The following is an 18,908-nucleotide window of genomic DNA, read 5'->3' on the forward strand; positions in this document are numbered from 1 at the left end:
ACAGTCTCACCTTCATGACGACTTTATCCCCTTCATAAACAGTGTTATTATTAACCATGCTGACAATGGCCACGCCCAGGTTGCATCGGATGCCAAAGCTGATGCAGAAGCCCAGACCACAGAGAATGGCAATGATGTAACGGCGAGGGAGACCAAAGCAGGTGCAGTCTATGACGGGCTGGGGATTCTCGATCACTTCCACAGGCCGCCCCTCTTCGGTCAGCTCGATGGTCTCCCCAGCAGGCTGCTTCCGTTCTAGAATTCTGGCAATGGAGACAGCAAGGAGGGTGGAAACAAAATGGGGCGGGGGGTGGTGGTTAAAGTTACCACTTTGGTGTAGCGGTTGAAGGTGCTGGACTGGAGACCAGGAGTTCTAGCTTTCTCTTAGGCATGAAAGCTGGTGGGTAACTTTGGGCCAGTGGCTGTCTCTTTCAGTCCAACCCACCTCATTGGTTTGTTCTTGGGACAATAGGAGCATTATGTACACCACTGTGAGTTGTGCAAAATATAGGTATGATATGATGATGATGACGTGTCAACCTTCACGGTAGATCAAACTAGGATTCCAATGTCATGTAAATCAGTATTATTTTTATTGTAAAGCTATAATAACAGAATCTTGCAAGTCTGACTGTGCTTCCCCCCGCCCCCATCCCTTTATCTTTGTAAGAACTAGGTAGGGTCTTGTCTGAGACATTTACTCAGGTTATATTCCTGCCCTGGACTCAGTCCTCTTTTATCTGACTGTTGTCTTGGTAGCGGCTCTTCCTCCTGTCCCTCAGGGCCATTCCCTCTTCCCTCTACAGGATGATGATGATGATGATGATGATGATGATGATGATGATGATGATGACAATAGCAGCAGCTACCCAAGCATGAGATCTCTCCACATTCCTTCTCTGTTGGGTGGACATGCCCTGCCCTGCCCTCCTTACTGAACTCAGATGGAAAAAGGATAACTTTGCCAATTCTAATAACGGAGCTTAAATAGCACTGCACCCCTTTCAGTTCCTTCACTTCATTTGTGTTGCCTCTCCCCTCCATGTTTGTGTTTCCTGTGTGCATGTGTACGTTGTTTTTATAAAATTAACACTAATGTGCTTGTGCTTGTTTGCTTGTCAGTCTGAAACATCGATATGCCACTTTTCTGGGCAAAGGCCTTCCAAGGCATCTTACAAACAAGACAACTTGGCTTCATGTACCTAACAGGTGCTGAAATATTCTTCTGCATTTTTCTACCAGTTCTCATTCAATTTAGTGAAGGAGATGTTGCATTTGAGATGATGCTTAAAAGAGAATTTTTGAGCAATTACCCTGGGAGGATTGGGCGTTCTTGCATTTATTTAGTTACATGTCCTGCCTTTCTTGCAGTCATCACTAGTGGACTGCAGTTGATTTCCTAGCTTCAGTTACATCATGGTAGAACTTTCACTGAGCTTTTTTCAGTCATGCTGTTAAGGGACAGTCCTGCTTGTACAAAATTATTGGAAAATTTCTTTTCCTCCTGGAGAAATCATTCTCCACCCTATTTCTGTATCCCCACTCCAATTTGAGTGATAACTTCAAAAGGCCATTTGTGTCCCGATCTTCTTCAAATTGATTTACTGCGCAATCCACTTCCAACCCATTAGGTTCAAGCCCTCCACACAATGATCCTTCATTTATCTGGTCACTTCTGGTCCTTTCTGTGATGTCATTCAACAAAGGTATAACTTGCTGTTAGATTTCCTCCCATCCTAACCATATTTTGGACTACATTTCCCACAGTTTCCAGGTACTTAGCACCTTGGTCAGCTGTTAAGGATACAGTGGGATTATGAAAATTATATTCCAAACATTGGAAAGAATCCAGATTGCTTGCTAATTTACTGATGCACTTATGCCCTTCCTCTGTGCGTAGGTAATAAACCACACCTCCCAAATCTTGATTTAAATACATTCTTCCAAATATTGTTTTTATTCTTTTCAACCCAACAGAAAGTTGGAAAGAAATTGCATAAACAGGACTGGGACTTTTGTCAGCAGGATAACTTACTGAAAACTGGACCATATTTGGTGCATGGGGAGAAGGTAGCAAAAGAAAAATAGAATTTTAAAATGGGCCAGATCCAACTGGGGGTGCAGAGAAAACAAAATCCACAACAATTCCCCTCTGTGCATCCGTATGGGAGAAGCAGCTGGGCAGCGTCTCTGAGTGTTGTTGATTATTCTATTCTAAGCAATCCCCTCTCTCTCTTCTGTCAAATGACCCATAATGGACCTATTATTCAGGGCCTAGAATAAGTCACGCAAAAGTCATGTTCTCCAAAGTACTTTCCCTACTTGGTTTAATAGTGTTTTACCGTGTATCAGTAATGTAATTACCACAATAGGGTCAAAACGCTATTAAGGTCAATGAAAAATCTAGCCAGCTTTTGAATATGACAGAGCTCTTCTTCAGATTCAGTATTAAATTAAAATATCTTGACAGGGATGGGGACAGAGGAAAAAATACAGCTATCATAGCAGAAGGCTCATATTTAATGCATAACAAGTTTGCCCAGACATTTTTCATTTAAGTCTACCATATCTGGGCTGCAAAGACCCAGATGGCATTAGATGGCAGCAAAGGTGTTTTCTGTATTTTGTAGCCTGAATAGTAGCCTTATTCTTTTTATTTTATTTATTCATTGGAAAACCAGTCAGTTAATTCACTCTAAGGCAGTGCTTCTCAATCTTAACAGCTTTCAGATGGGTAGACTTCAACTCCCAGAATTCCCCAGCCAGCAAGGCTGGCTGGGGAATTCTGGGAGTTGAAGTCCACCCATCTGAAAGCTGCCAAGGTTGGGAAACACTGCTCTAAGGTGTACAGGAGTACAGCTGGCTGCAATTGCACAATCAAAGCCCCGTCCTCTTTTTTCACACACATCGTACGTTGCAACATGCCTAAAAAGAGACAGGGCTTCCATCATGCAGATGTGGCCTCCATTTGCTTTTTTTTTACCTCTCTCTGTGAACTCCCCTCAATACAGCTGTGTGTTTTACAAGCTTCTGTCAGTTTTTCTCCTGAGCAGGGAATCACAGCATTCCATAAAACATATTGGGAAAAAGAAGAGCACCCACACCTTCTTCCTTTGCAAATACAAAATCCAGTAGGCAGGGATTCAATTTTGCCCCTCTGATGCTCATCAGAATTTGCCGACTCTTGGGAGTTGGTGAGCAAAAAATAGAGAAAAACACAATCGCTTTTCTATATGCAAAATAAGAGGTTTCTCTCAGACAGTGCTCACTAGGCATAGAATCAATAAAAGCAAAATCAATAATGCAGGGAAGAGCATTGTTTTGGTGACCGGAGATGCACTTAACATTGGAGGAGGTCACACCACAGGAGGCAGGTCAATGCCAAGTGGGTCGGACTGTCCCATAAGTATGGGAGGGGGTGCTCATGAGCAGGTCAGTTTATTCCCTATGCTAGGGAGAGCTTGATAGGGTTGCTTTATTTTTAAAAAAAACTAAACTAAATCTATTTTTGGCCTTACTTGGCAGCTTTCATATATGCCTTATCTCAAACGGGCACCAATTTTGGGCAGGGCTGGTCCAAGGGGTCTGCTGGTGGCCCTGGGACTGCTTACAGGACCATCCTGGTCTAATGGGATGTCTGATTTTGCTTAGCTCTTGACTTGTATTGAAGAGTTCATAGAGTCGCTTCAGTGAAAGCAGAGTGACCTGAAACTGGGAGCCTGTGAGAAGGAATTGCAAAAGTTCTCTCCTGCCAAGGATTGTAGAGAAGTTTGGAGCGCTCCCAAGTCCTTGTCCATCACCAGCCTCTTCCTGCTCTTCCATACCGTCTTGTCAGCCTGGTGGAGAGGCGGGCGCTACCCACGCAGAAGCTGTTCTGATCAGAGCCGATGCAGATGGGCTGTGAGCTCAGTCTCGGCTCTAGGCCCAAGAATTCTTTCCCTTGCTTAGCAACCAAGGAACATGGTCCTTCTTCCCAACCCTGCTTTGATTAACCCCCTCCCCTCATTCCAAAATTCTTCCTGCCCTTCTACTAAGTTTTCTATCTCCCATACAGTTCCTGTCTTCCTCTGGCCTGCTGGACTGGTTATAACGGGCAGAACAGTGTTTCTCAACCTTGGCAACTTTAAGCTGTGTGGACTTCAACTCCCAGAATTCCCCAGCCAGCATGCTGGCTGGGGAATTCTGGGAGTTGAAGTCCACACAGCTTAAAGTTGCCAAGGTTGAGAAACACTGGAGTAGGAGCTCCAATCCTGGCACAGAGGACATTTTCTGCATCCTTCCAAATCTCCCGAGTGCTTAGACCACCAGATGGACAAGATGACCCATTTTCATTTTCTCATCCTTAAATTCATTGCATCCCATTTCAGCCTATTTTTTATCCTTTTCTTTCAGGCATACATACTTTCATGTCCATTTCTCTCATAATTGCATTTTTGCACACAGTTCTCCTTTTTTGTATTGTCACAAACTGAATACAATGTATTTTAATGCCATGTCCGCAAATATATGCATCGTTTCCCTAACGTGCACATTCTGTGTACTTTAAAAAAGTAGGAACGCTATATTCAGAATTCAGAGAAGTGTGAATATCAAAGAACAACTGCATTTCTGTTTAGCTCAGGAAGTGCTAATTTGATAAGTTTAGTAAATCCCACCTCCATTTCTACTTCTGGCCTCTATTTTTACCATTCTCTGTTCCTTTAATTACTTACTGAATTACTTATTAAACCAGTGAAACTAGTTCCGATGTATCTAATATTAGTGAAAAAGAAATGGGACGTGGGACTTGGGGATGGGACACCCCACTTTGTCTTCCCAGATTTTCAACTCTGAAATGTCCTTTTCCCTATGAAGCCTATTTTTAGCTTAGATTTCCAGGTCCGAGCAGCAAGTATAAGCACGCTTGCCATCAGTGTAATAAATGCCCCCTTTATAAATGGGGACCTTTATAGAGGGTTGGACTACAGTTCCCAGAATTCCAAGCAGTGATGGCCAATGGAGATGCTACTTGTTTCTAAGGTCTGACACAAGGTCTCCCCCCACCCCCTAGAAGAGATTCTATGCATTGATTGGCTGAACTGACTCTACTGGGAGAAATACCAGCAATTCTGTAATTTTCTTCCACAGGTAACACAACCACCTATTTTATGAGTCTACCTCCCATGCCTTTTAACGAGTCAAACACACAAAAACTTCACTGGTGAATTCCTGTCAGTACAGTAAAATGCTACCCCCCCCCCGCCATTTTTTCTAAAAATTAGTGAAGCTTACCTAACCAAGTTACCTCCTAGGTCTAAAAAAAAAAAGCACCTGAATATTTTGCAGTGGGGTTTCTAAATATTTATAATTGTAGCTGTTTGTTGTCCTGTAGAGAAATGATGCAGAGCTTTGGTAAGGAGTTTTGAAGAAAGTGGGTAGGCTTTGCTGTCCTTAATTTTTGGATGCAGTCAAAAAAGTTATTTCACAAGGATGATGGTGCTCTGTTTTACTTGATCACTGTGAAAAGTACTGGATGTTATTTTATTCAATAGCTTTTGGAAAGTATTGATTTTATCAGCACGTAGGTTTATTATATTTATTATGCATTATATTGATTTAATTATATATTATTGATTTATTATATATTAAATGATTAATATTCTAGAGATACGCTGGATTTTATAGTAATTTTATATGCCTGTTTTAATCTTTATTTATGTACTATGTACTTTGGGGGGGATTTCAGGGGGCCTGTTGAAGAATTTATATCTTATATCAAAGGACCATAAGCAAATATTTTCCTATAATATCTGAAGAGTTTCATTTTTTGTGAATAGTTGCTATCCTCTCCTTCCCTCCCTCCCTTTCTTCCAATGGTTGCCAGCAAATTGTCTCTGTTACCTCCCCTGTAATCAATCTGTTGTGGGTAGAAAGGACCTAACCTTGGACAAATTATAACAAAAGCAGATTTTGCATTAAAATGCTTAGGAAGAAGGCCTGTTCAAAAAGTCTCTCTCTTGCTGGAAGAATGGGGAAAATGCTATTTTAACGCTGACACAGCTAACGAAAGCTTAAGGCTGTCTCAGTCATGAACGAGGAACGAGATAAAGCAAACACACGGGGAAGAAAAAGATATTTGTACCATGATTAGGGGTCATTGGGGAAAGAACACTAACATAATATTTTCTTCCTTATTCTGACACCACCCAAGGGCAGCCTCGAGCTGTTTAAAATCTATTCAGCTTTTGTCACCCATTACCTTGAGGGAAGCTAAGTTTCCGCCATCAGGGGTGTCCAGAGGGTGTGGTCAAAAAAGTCAAGATGGTGGCTATGACACTGCAATCAAAGCTCTGCCTGTTTTTTATGTGCATCACACATGCAACATACCCAAAAAACAGGCAGAGCTTTAATTGCACTGTCGCGGCTGCCATCTTGACTTTTTTCACCACACCCTGCAGACACCTCTGGAGGCCACAGAGGCAGGAGGGGGCAAAAGCTTTCATGGCAGTGTAGTGTTCTGCCCTCTCAATTCATCAGTGCAGAAATGCCCTAAGGCAGTGTTATCCAAACTTGGCCACTTTAAGATGAGTGGACTTCAACTCCCAGAATTCCCCAGCCAGCATGGCTGGCTGGGGAATTCTGGGAGTTGAAGTCCACTCATCTTAAAGTGGCCAAGTTTGGATAACACTGCCCTAAGGGCTGTTTCTTAAAAACTTTGCTTAGCTCAGATTATGACAGAATGGGGTATAGGAGGAAGAGCCCACGAAGAGGGTTATCCTGCAGTGCCACGACTATTGGACGTCTTCCCCACCAGCTGGCAACATGCAGAAGAGGGAGGCCAGCAAAACTGGAGGAATCAACCAGTCGCCTTGCTTATCATGTGCTACACAAGCAAAATCAGGACAGCACCGGTGGGCCTGCATCAGAGCAGGACAGCACCGGTGCATCAGAGCAGAGGCAACGAAGGTAGGGTAGAGGTTAGCAATGGACAGAGCAAGTCTCGTGGTGTATTTTCTGTCAGTTCAGAGATGGGGATATAGCATTTTAATGAAGCAGTGGGGAGAGGCCCTTGTCTCCCCAACCTTGTCACTGCCTGCATCTATGGACAGGACTGGGGAATTGCAACAATAACGAGAAGGGTCCAGGATGGCTGTGGTGGACCCTGGCAGAGGCCTTAAGGTGCTGAGCCCTGGCATTGTGCACAAGTGAACTGTTGAACTGGCCATATCCCAAGATCCATTTTCATCCGAATGAGTAATTCTCTGTGTGTGTCCTGAGCAAGATTTTCCTGTCGTCTGGGCTCTCTTCCCCGCTTTTTGCAACAGAGCACCCTGCCTACCTCTGGACGTTGCACAACTCTGGACGTGATCCCTTGTGCTGACGTCAGCTCTAGCTGGTGGAACTGGCTGCAGCTTAGCAGGAATGGTTTTAAATATCCCTGGCTATGCCGTCCACTGCCAGTAGCTTTGCTGTGACCTTGAATAGTACCATAAGCTTATCAGACTCCAGAATCTTGCTTCTCTTCCCCCTTATAATATCCATTCTAGGTACTAGATACTAACCGGGGGGAGAGCAGAAACAAACACAGAGGCTGAGTATTTTCATAATCATGCAGAAAGGCTCAGCACGGACTGACAAAACCTAATTTTCAGGGTGGTTTCTCAAAAGTAAATCCTATCAATTTTGCTGGACTGTCCTCCAGAGTAAGAGTTCATAGGGCTTCAGCCAAAGAGCTTTGATGCTGCACAGGCCTGTTGTTCAAAGGAACCCATCAAGTCTTTTCTAACTAGGGACTTCCAGGTGTTTTGTCTAACTAGGGACTTCCAGATGTTTTGGACCTATGGATCCAAAACATTCAAGGTGCACCAGGTTGAGGAAAACACATCCGTGTTGGCCTATCCAACGGATCTTTTTATGTCTACCAGTCACATCAAAAGCCCCACAAAGAAATAACACAAAATATTCATTGCAGGCATTTCACACTGGAAAGGTGGGATATTAGTCTGTGGTTTTGAACTATAAGGCAATGCTATAAGATGGTACAATATCAATGTTCTCCAAAGTGCTAATTTGCCTCTAGTGCGACTACATCAGTGTTTCCCAACCTTGGCAACTTGAAGATATGTGGACTTCAACTCCCAGAATTCCCCAGCCAGCATGCTGGCTGGGGAATTCTGGGAGTTGAAGTCCACATATCTTCAAATTGCCAAGGTTGGGAAACACTGGACTAGAGGGAGCTTGGATATAAGTTGTATTGCATCTAGAACTTCACAGATTCCGTCCAGGTGGGGCAGGAAAAGCTCTCCCTTGAAATCTTAGATATTGGCTACCAAACTGTGATGACAATACTGGACTACATGGATCAATGTCTCAGTTTCCTGTGTTCCTATGCACAAAACTTCATCTTCTTGATTTATAAAGTGGGCATACCCAACCAATGAAGCTAGCACTATCTTGCTACATAATGCTCCTTTTTAAATCTCTGTGCATCTTTAAATCTCTGTGCATCTTTCTCGTTCCTCAACTTCTATTTCCCCCCCCTCTCTTTTTTTTAAAGCACTTTTTTTTTTAATCATGGGAAAATTGACACAATATCTGCTCTTCAGGGCATCCTTTGTGTAGGTCAGTACACTGCAAATCCCTCTTAATGCGATGTGGACAACACTATTTAGCTTCAAAGTGGACTCTAGATTAGAGTACCCAGTTACATAGAATAATGTGAGCATGCTTGGAATAAAGTTGGGCTCTAGTTGTGGTTGTGATGTGAAGATACCAAAACAGACCATTACTGTCCTTGCCATTAGCACGGATTGCTGCATGTGACTAAAGCTGGTAACTTGGTCTACATCTTCTCTGTCTTATTAAGAAGCATTATTTGAAAATGTCTATTGGCCAAAGGCATGACAGGTGCAAAGGTCAATATCCACAGCATATAGAAGGCTGTAGCTTGTAATATAAGAGGAATAAATAGTAAAAAGTATTATAAAAGGACAAGAAGGGAAAAAAGCAATGTTGTGTGTCTGTGAAACAAAGAAAGGAGAAGGATCTACCAGAGCTAAATCAAGGTGTTCTAACATTGTAGAATGGAACTGATCAATGAATGCAGAGAAGTGAAGATGTAGGTTTAATTATGAATGAAAATGTTTCAACATATGTCAGAAATTATAAATTGATATCATCTAGGTTATTATGGATGCATATGGAAGTAGGAATCCATAGATTTGTGACAGTTGCATGTTACTCTCTAATGAATGGTAATAATGGAAAAAACAGATGAGTTTGGGGACAAATTGTGCAACATTTTGAAGGAACGTAATCCTGGGGGTAAATTATTCTGACATGAGTAGATGGGTGGGAATGAGATGAGGCTACACAAAAAAAAATTGCTCTCAGACATTTGGAGACTCAAGAGTGAATGAGAATGATGACTGGTGAGAATCCGCTTCGCAAAAGATCTGTAAGTTTCTAATATGTAGTTAATGCATAAGTTTACTCTTTGGACACATGGCAGAGGAAATCAGAAAGCATGGCTGATGCGATTGTTGATTATGAAAATCTGAAAGAATTAGTAAAGTATACAAGGCTGATGAATGTGGAACAGGCCATATTTGGAAGTATCAAGAGCAGATCTTGAGGAGAAAATGGACATGGAAAAAGAGAAAGAAACTGGAGTGAAAGTAGAATGACTGTAGGAGAAAAAGCTGTCATGGTTATGGTCCTCCAAGTCAAACTTGGCTCCTAAGGACTACATGGACAAATCCATGCAGCTTTCTTGGCAACATTTTTCTAAATGGTTTAGCAGTACCCTTTTCTGAGATGTTTTCTGACTTCTCTGTCTAGGGCAATGTTTCTCAATCTTGGCAGCTTTGAAGATGTGTGGACTTCAACTCCCAGATTCCCGGTCCCAGTGGTATGACTGATGCAAATTACAGTTTTCACCTCCATGAATATGTCATAATGGGTGGTACTTCATAGGTTCTATCAATGCTTATGCTTCAGCCTAGAAAATGTGTTCTATCCTGTTCCAGTACAAATAAGAAATAAGAAATTAAAAGTAATTCACAGAGGGTACCTGTCAAAAAATAATAGGTGGGGCTGCAACAAAACCTATATTGGACTTTGTTTCATTTCCTTTTAATTAAAATTAAATAGATCTGATATGATTACTCTCCAGTCATGTATTTAATAATTCTCCCTATCAGTCATATGAAAATTACAGTTTGGCAATAACTTTAGGTTGTTCTGGAGGTCTATCTATCTAATCACTAGCAATCAACACCAACCTGATGGCACATAATCAATCAATAACTTTTGGAGCTTTCTGGGCCTACATGCAAATCTTTGGGAGCCACGTGCAGCTTTCATGTTCTTTTGATTTACAAATTTATGTGTCTCTGGATACCTAAACATTATCCTGAATATGAAGAAATTATCTTACTTTTGGCTGGATTTGTTTGACTTCCAAACTAATAGGCATTAGACTTCCTGAATTTTGTTATTTTTTGCAAATGTGCAAGTTAAGCTGAGTTGGAAACTCTATCTGTGACCAATACATAACCCAAGTATTTCATGTTCCCCCAATTGCTCTAGTCTTCTTTAAATTCTGTAAACTGATCAGATTAATTTCTTTCACTAGCATTCAAACTTTCTAAGCACACCATTTCCACACCACTTCCTTCCATTCTTTATTTATCAGTTGCTAACTTCACCAATCACCACTTTTTCAAGTCTCCTTGATCTGGGATAATTAGCGAGGCTTGCAAGTCAACCTGCATTTTACTTTGAAAAAGCCTTGAGTATTATTTCACCCCGTGGCATTTGACTCAATTTCTGACTTCAGAGTCCCAACTCTTCCTCAGTGTGGTTACCTACAGACTGATATGCTAGCATAGGGACTGTGGGACCAGTTTTGGAAATCCTCCTTCTCCTTCTCCTTCTCCTTCTCCTTCTCCTTCTCCTTCTCCTTCTCCTTCTCCTTCTCCTTCTCCTTCTCCCTCCCCTTCTCCTTCTCCTTCTCCCCTTCTCCTCCTTCTCCACCTTTGCCTTCTTCTTCTACATTGTTGTTGCTGTTGATTATATTTCTGATCTTTGAAGATTGAATAAACATTCTGGGGGTGAGTAAATTAAAGAGATTTATGTTTTGCAAAATGCCCAAAGGTAACAGTTTTGGGTGTGTGATTGTTTTATCAATGTTATTTTCATCCTCCCTCCCTTCCTTTCGCAGTGTTAACGGAACAGGTGCCAAAAATGGCACCTTGTCAGATTTCACACTTAAAACTTCTAAAATAGAACATGGAGACAAGGAGGGATGCAAATCAAATAAGGCAAATCTTTCTCCCCTTTTTTTTTTCTTACAGCTAAGTACCCTCTGCTGAAACTTTGGTGTCCTGTTCTTTGCAAAACGGTGCCCTCAGACACTAAAACGTGAGGCCGTGAGGCAATTCTGATCATAGCAGACGGTGTGTGTGGTTTTTGTGTGTGCGCGCACAAGGTTGCTGGTGGGAACATATGGAAGTAGTGTTAAACCTCAGCATGTCACTACTGTGGCCAAAGCCTCCATCACTCCCATTTCCGCCCTACCCTCCTACATCTTCTCTATCAAATATGCAGCAAAAAGCTGCGAATAACGCAGGATGCAGACATGCAAGCACGTTTAGTTCCCCTCCTCTCCAGAAGCATTTTGCTAACAAGCTGTCCCTGGCAGACATTCTGCATGCGCTTACATTTATGTGAACAACTTGAGATTGTGGGTAAACTTTATCACCTGCATTTTGTTAAGTGTAACACAGAAAGAGAAGGTGACAAGTGAGCATGGAGAATAAATGTTGCACCAAATAAAACCAAAGTAGCTTTGATGAGGAGGTCTTGCAGAAATATGGGGATACAAGCCATTCCAGAGTCCTGGAACTGGTTCGTGAGACTTCTTTCCTCTCCACTATTAAGGGCGTTCTTTTGTGTTGTTCCTTTTTGTGTTCTTAAGAGTGGGCTGTGAAAAAGCTGAGCCATCTTGTCTCCCGGCCTTCATAGATCAGAAATGTTCACCAGATCCTGGATTTTCCCAGAGATCTTTCAGACCTAAGTGTAGCATTGACACCAGAAATTCACCAGGCAACAGAAAGCTAATGCTGAATTTTATTTCAACATTCTGGTATTTCTGTTTGCACATGTAGGATAGTGAAAAATATATATTCTGTCATATATTGTGAAATATATTGTTCTGACTATCCTAAGGTATTTGTTCAATTGTTTTCCATTGGACCTGTATAATTGAAAACTTCCTGCGGCTGCTCCTTCATTTCCTACCATAGCCATATTTGATCTGTTAACCATCAAATGTGGTGGAGAAAGGAGTTTAAGGCCCAGCAAGATTAAAGCCCCACCCATGAAGCTCCTATGATTGTTTTAGGCAAAAAGGTAAAGTCTCCCTCAAGTCAACCTCAGTTCCTGGTGACTAATGAATACATCCATGAATTTTCTTGAAAACCTGGACATGGCTTGCTATCATCTTCTCCTGGGAAGTTTTTCGACTTCTCAGTCTTAGGATTTCCTTGTGATCTTCCATCCAAACTTTAACCAGGTCTAACCATGTTTAGCTTTTTGATGAATCAAAGGATTCCAGTTTGAAAAACCTGTCATGATAAGACTTGCTGAGAACAGACATAGAGGCAGCCAAGGATGACAATATTTATTGTAAAGCTATGGGCACTTGCCTTTGAATTTGTACCACTGAGAGGGCAGCTCCTATTTTAAACCCCTGGGTGGAGAAAGTCACTATTCAGCAGGTAAGAACCACAATATAAAAGTGGGGAGTGCGGGGGGTGGGGAGGGGTTCATAATTCCTTTCAGGGAATTATGGATGTGGGAAGAATACAGACTGTATGGAGATAATATGTAGTTTTAAATATAATTGCCTTTTTTGGTAAAGCTGGTGTACTTTTGCTAGTTATGTAAGAATTAGACATTCAGCTGGTAAAGTTTTTCACATCACTATTTCTACACCGGAGAGCTGAACCAGCTGAATTTTCTACTAGGCTCTTCCTAATTATTATAATAAGTAAGTCTCTACTACCGGAGCCATCAGAGGACTTCAATGGACTAGTAGTAACTCTGTCCTCCTAGGATTTAATTTTAGCCTATTCTCGCCTATTCAGACCCTCATAGCCTCCAGATACTGACACAAGACCCCCATAGCCTCACCAACATATCCTGGGGTAGAGATGTAAAGCTGAGTGTCATCAGCATGCTGATGAGGCCACACCCTGGACCAGTGGATGACCTCACCTAGCAGCCAGCAAGCAGATCTTTCCTCTCCTACCACCACCAATTGGAACCAACCGAAAAGGGAAGAGCAGAATGCCTGCCATACAGTGCCCCCAAACCCCAACCCTTGAAGTCACTCCAAAAGAATACCATGGTTAATGGTACCAAAAGCTGCTGAGAGGTCTAAAAGGACCAGGACAAGTGTACTATTCCCATCCAGATCCTGACAAAGGTCATGCACTGGCATAACCAGTGCTGTCTCCATTCCCATGCCCAGGCTGAACCCTGACTGACAAGAGTCCAGATAATCCATTTCATCCAGGGAATTCTGTAGCTGGTCCCTTACTACCATCTCAACAACCTTCACTAAAAAAGGAAATTGGAGACCAGGCAATAGTTATCTAACACCTCTGGATCCCAGGAGGACCTCCTTAGGAAACCATCTGGATGCATGAGGCCCTTGGGGTGGACCATCCAAATGGTCATGGGCAACCATCAATTATAGCTGAACCAGGTAATGATCTGAGCATGACAAAGGAGTTCTGGGAGTACCCTCCATATCCAGATCACAAGACAATTGTTCTGGAGTAAAAGTGAGGTTTAAAACCTAGCCACCTATGTGTGTTAGAGCCAATATTACCTGGGACCAACACATTGTTGCCATGGGGGCCATTAATTCCTGAGCTCTCTCAGCCCCAGCCCCAGCCCCAGCCCCAGCCTCCACCACATGGAGATTGAAGTCCCCTAATACCAACAGGCCATTTGCAAAACCACCTGTCTTCTATTAATTCTGCTTGCCCCACCAGATCCAACAGAGTTGACATCTGATGGAACCCAGAAAGCTTATCTTCTCTGTTGCAGTGCCTGCCTGTGGAACAGCTCCCCCCATCCCCCAAGCCTGCTGGCTTTTCAAAAGGCACTGAAGACCTAGCTGTTTTTAAGAGGAGTTTTATGGAGTTGAGTGATTATCCTTGGTTACTAATTGCTTTGTTTTTGTGGTTTGATGTCTTTATCTGGTTTTAAATTTGTTGTAAGCCACATAGAATTGTTTTGAATTGGGCAGCCATATAAAATGAACAAATGAATGAGCGAACAGATGGGGAGACTCAACCACCAGCCTGGTGATTAGATCAAGGAGCCCAGGGAAGGATTGTAGAGAGTAAGAAAAATGACCTTGATGGAGATATGCAGAAGCTGTTGCCTTGGCAAAAGGGTCTAAAGCATTCCAGAAAGTCCAGAATCTCCACATAATGTTTGGAGGCGGCTCAGGCAGACATCTCCCTGATTCACTAGAGTATAAGAGGCGAGGTACAGCACAATCAGACTTGCAGGATTCTGTTATTACAGTAGTTTTAGCCTTCCTGTGGACTTGATTTCATGGCCCGTCTACCTAGTGGGGCTAGCAGGGATCCAGATGGACAGCAGAGTGGTCTGCGCAACAAGAAGATCCCTAGATTGTTCAGCCTAACCCAAAGGCAGTCACATCCCACTATCTTGGAAACCGTGATGGTTAAAGACCAGATCTTGCAAAAGATCAATGCCCTCTTACTTCCTCAGCCTCAGGGCCAGATTTGAAGGCAACACTACTTTTTAAAATTTCCAGCAGTCCAGCTAGTAAATGCACTTTTGTAGACATTTCCAACTATTTGAAATTATGGTCTGTAGATAAAATAGAAGTAGGGAGTTTATAGACAGGAAGGTAAAATTTTGGACAGTTTATTTGGAATTTTGAAACGAGATTGTATCATGCCAAGGAAATTGCATGGATGTCTCCATATCAGTCACCAGGAATCAAATTCAGCTCAGGCAACTTTGCTTTTTATTTTCTTGTAGAATAGAAAATAAAAGATTGCGGTCCTTATTCAACCTCTTTGCTCTGTTCTACTGTAATGCATATTTTTTCACAAAAATAAATTTATTCAATTTAAGAGATGGACTGAGAAAGAGACGGAAAGAGTTAAAAGTTACCCAAATGGTAAAACTCTAGAAGCCCATTTTACTTATTTATTTATATCCACGTATAAGCTGCCTCAATCTCCAAAGCAACTCTAGGCAACATACAAAATATTAAAATAATGCAAGAGAAAACCAAAACCAACAGCAAATACTATGTAACTACCCCATTGGAGAAGATAACACCATAGATGTCGATTGGTTAAAATATCCAATATCAATCACAAAATGTCCCTTGTGAAAAAAGAGTCAGGCTTTGATGGTATAGCCACAGCCACCATCTTGACTTTTTGGATTCCCTCTGTATATGAAACGAGCAAACAGAAAAAAGATCCCTCATTGGGTATAAAACATGCGATGGTGGGCAGCTTTTCTCCAAAAAGTTCCCAAGGATTTGAAGACATCTCAGCAGATGGGCCATGGCTGAGGTTTGGAATTATTTGATGCAACCATTCTGATAGGAGTATCATAGCTCTGGAGCAGTTTCTCAACCTTGGCAACTTTAAGATGGGTGGACTTCAACTCCCAGAATTCCCCAGCCAGGCTGGGGAATTCTGGGAGTTGAAGTCCACCATCTTAAAGTTGCCAAGGTTGAGAAATACTGCCCTGGAGCGACCACTAGTTTGTTTTGGCAAGCCAGAAGGTGGCATCAAGGCCAAAAAGCTGTGAGTTCATGACACCCTGAACCACAAATTAGCCAAAGTACATTTTAGCCTACCATGTTGTGTGAAATTTGTATGCTTAAGCTATGGTTCTGTGTATCATTCAAGCTCCGAAAATTGGGTTAATTGAAAAAAGCCATGATTCAGCTAGGCATGTTGTGCAAAAGCAGTGCATGAATTCCAGTCTAAGTGTGCTGCTTCAGAGCTTGAGATTCAACTGCCTTATCTCGCAGGCTTCCCTACCATGCTGAGTTACAAAGGTGGCCAGTAACTGCAGGATGCCTTTTAAACCTGCCCCAGGCCTAGTTGAATAATTCATCTCATTCTAGCACTAAATGCTTCCTTCTTCATCTATATTTCATGTAATTAAACACTGAGCATTTTTCTACCTTTTTCTTTTTCTTCTTCATTTTAAAAAATCACAGTGTGTTTAATTATCCTAAATTCTTTAGACATGGGGACAGGCTTCTTGGGGAAGTGAAATATGAAGAAGCATTTCTCCGTCAGACCCTGTTTATAGATTACCAAGGGCACCTCTTAAGCTACTGTACTATTGGAGATACTTCATATATTATTTGGAGATTTGCTCTGATCCGTCCTAGAAGAAAGAGGAGGAGGAATATAAGAAGCTTACAGTCTTGGACACGTTTGCAATTTACACTGTTTAACCATGGTTTATTCACAATAAATTGTATTTGCACATCACACAAGTCCTGGCTTAGAGACCGCAGTGATAGAGTTCACACAACATGCTAAAACCCAGCAATCTTACTGCAGTTGTATGAACCTAACGATGACTGGCTGACCAAGTCAGATAAGTTGGATTGGCATTGACCTGAAGTTTGCTCATCAATTAAGCTCAGCTTGGTGAGAGCCATCCTTCTCGGACCTGAAAGATGTTCATGAGGGCATGGTTCCGATTCCCTTTCTTTGGGAAGCCGGGAAGCTGGGGGATCAGAGGCCGATCGTGGTGGCTGCCCTGTCTTTGTCGAATAGCCTCCCTCCCAAGGCTAGGATATCCCCCACTTACCCTTTTGAAGAAGGGTTAATTAAGACTGCAGAGCCTTCAGATGTGAGATGTGAGGTCTGTGACTCTTACGTTTTTTATCTGGCTTTTGCATTTTTATATAGTAAGATTTTAGCCTGACATTTGATATTTTTATGATTTTATAGTGTTAGTTCTATGATTGTGAGCTGCACAGAGTCTACAACTGGAGTGCAATATATATTTGTGAAATAAATGCTGTCTCTCCCAAGGAACATATATTTGGCTTCTGTCTAGTTTCTTTCTAGTGAGTTTTGAAGACCTTTTTTTAAATTTCCAAATGCATTTAATTGAAACATGACTTGGATTTTTAACGGTATCCCCCCACATATATTGAACTGAATTGAACCAGCCTGAATCAATTCATTGCATGTTGAAGCCTCTCCAGTGAAGATTGTGAACGGTAATCAATCACCTGGGGTATATGCACACATATACATACATACACACAAACATATATATTCTGTATGTGTGTGTGAGAGAGAGAGGGTGTGTGTAATATAACAATATTTTTTTAGAGGTGTGTTTTTTCATGTTAAGTAGAAGCAACTTGAGAAAAGAAATAGATTTTTTTTTATCCCACCTTTATTATATTTATAAATAACTCAGGCCGGCAAACATACCTACACTCCTTCCTCCTATTTTCCCCACAACAACAACCCTGTGAAGTGAGTTGGGCTGAGAGAGAGTGACCGGCCCAAAGTCACCCAGCCGGCTTTCGTGTCTAAAGCAGGACTAGAACTCACAGTCTCCTGGTTTCTAGCCTGGGGCCTTAACCACTAGACCAATGATATGAATTATTGAAAAAGATTGTAAGATTAAAAACTTTGGCTTTAAAGGGGATTAGGTGAAATTTGGGAGTAAAGGTCTACAAATGGCTAATGGTGTAAAGCATGTTGTCCAAACTTGGCCACTTTAAGATGAGTGGAATTCTGGGGGTTGAAGTCCACTCATCTTAAAGTGGCCAAGTTTGCACAACACTGGTGTAAAGGGATTTCCTTACTCACAGGCTGTATTCTCCTAATACCAGCTGCTGGAAGAAGAAACAACTGGAGAGGTTTATTATCTTCATTGTCTGCTTGTGTAATTCCCAGAACATCTGATTGTCCTGTGTGAAAACCAGTGGGATTCTGAACTCTTTTTTGGATAGAAGGCACTATCATAAAAAGTGAAGAAGCAGAGCCTGTCCTACTGTTAGGTAAAGGGAAGTAGCCGTTTCAGGCAGCTGAACCGAAGTATCATAAATGGGTAGCAAATGATTAGCTATTTAGTATAGTATCATCATCTCTTTAGAGAAGGTTTACTTCTGGATTTTTCCTCTTCTGATGCCAAAAAAGTGGGGTGATCCTTAAACACTACTCCAAAAGGGCTACCTATCACTAGGTAGACCAGACCAGGAAACCAACCCCACAGAAAGGTTAAAACTACTTTCATTGAGATTGGCTATAATAACCCAGTCTTGCAAGTCTAATTATCTTCTACTTCCCCTTGCCCCATTCTTATACTCCAGTGAATTAGTGTCAGCCTCCCGGGGTAAATCAGATAGGAATCACAACCAGATTGTTGTGTTATTGTAAAGTTACATTGACAGAATCTTGCAAGTCTGAAAGTACAATCCTCCCGCTGTCTCCTTTACAGCCTGAGAAACTAGGGAGGGTCCCTTCTGAGCCTCTTGCCCTGCCCACTATCCAGCTACAGGCTATGCTGTCTCTTATCAGACCGTTTCCTTGGCAGCGTCTCTTGGCCCAGTCTCCCAAGGCCTTTCCTACATACCGTTACATTTAGGGAGGCATCTGCCTGATCCCCTTCTGAATGTTATCTTGTTCTCCGGGCTAAAAGATGTTTCAGCCCCCTTTGCTTAGGAAATGGTCTCTTCATATTTCCATCAAGGTCGTTGTCCTTACTCTCTACACCACCAGATCTTGATTGCAAAAATCTGAATAACCCTTAGATGGTACCACAGAGAGTGTTTTCTGTATCTCTTTGCTGCCATCTCAGGATATCCACTG

General features: G+C 42.0%; 1 protein-coding gene across 1 annotated transcript in view; it reads right to left on the reverse strand.

The window, feature by feature from the left end:
- SLC17A7 (solute carrier family 17 member 7) overlaps positions 1–18,908 on the reverse strand; it is a 45,194-nt gene that overhangs the window by 14,092 nt on the left and 12,194 nt on the right. Inside the window, exon 2 of the mRNA XM_088142539.1 lies at positions 11–263. Within this exon, the coding sequence (XP_087998665.1) occupies positions 11–263 (253 nt within the window). The remainder of the gene's footprint in view (positions 1–10; positions 264–18,908) is intronic.

Source organism: Python bivittatus, unplaced genomic scaffold, assembly GCF_059951505.1.
Source record: "Python bivittatus isolate LINGU-HERP-01145 unplaced genomic scaffold, Pbiv_v1 ctg000440_np1212, whole genome shotgun sequence".
In the NCBI taxonomy this organism is placed as follows: domain Eukaryota; kingdom Metazoa; phylum Chordata; class Lepidosauria; order Squamata; family Pythonidae; genus Python; species Python bivittatus.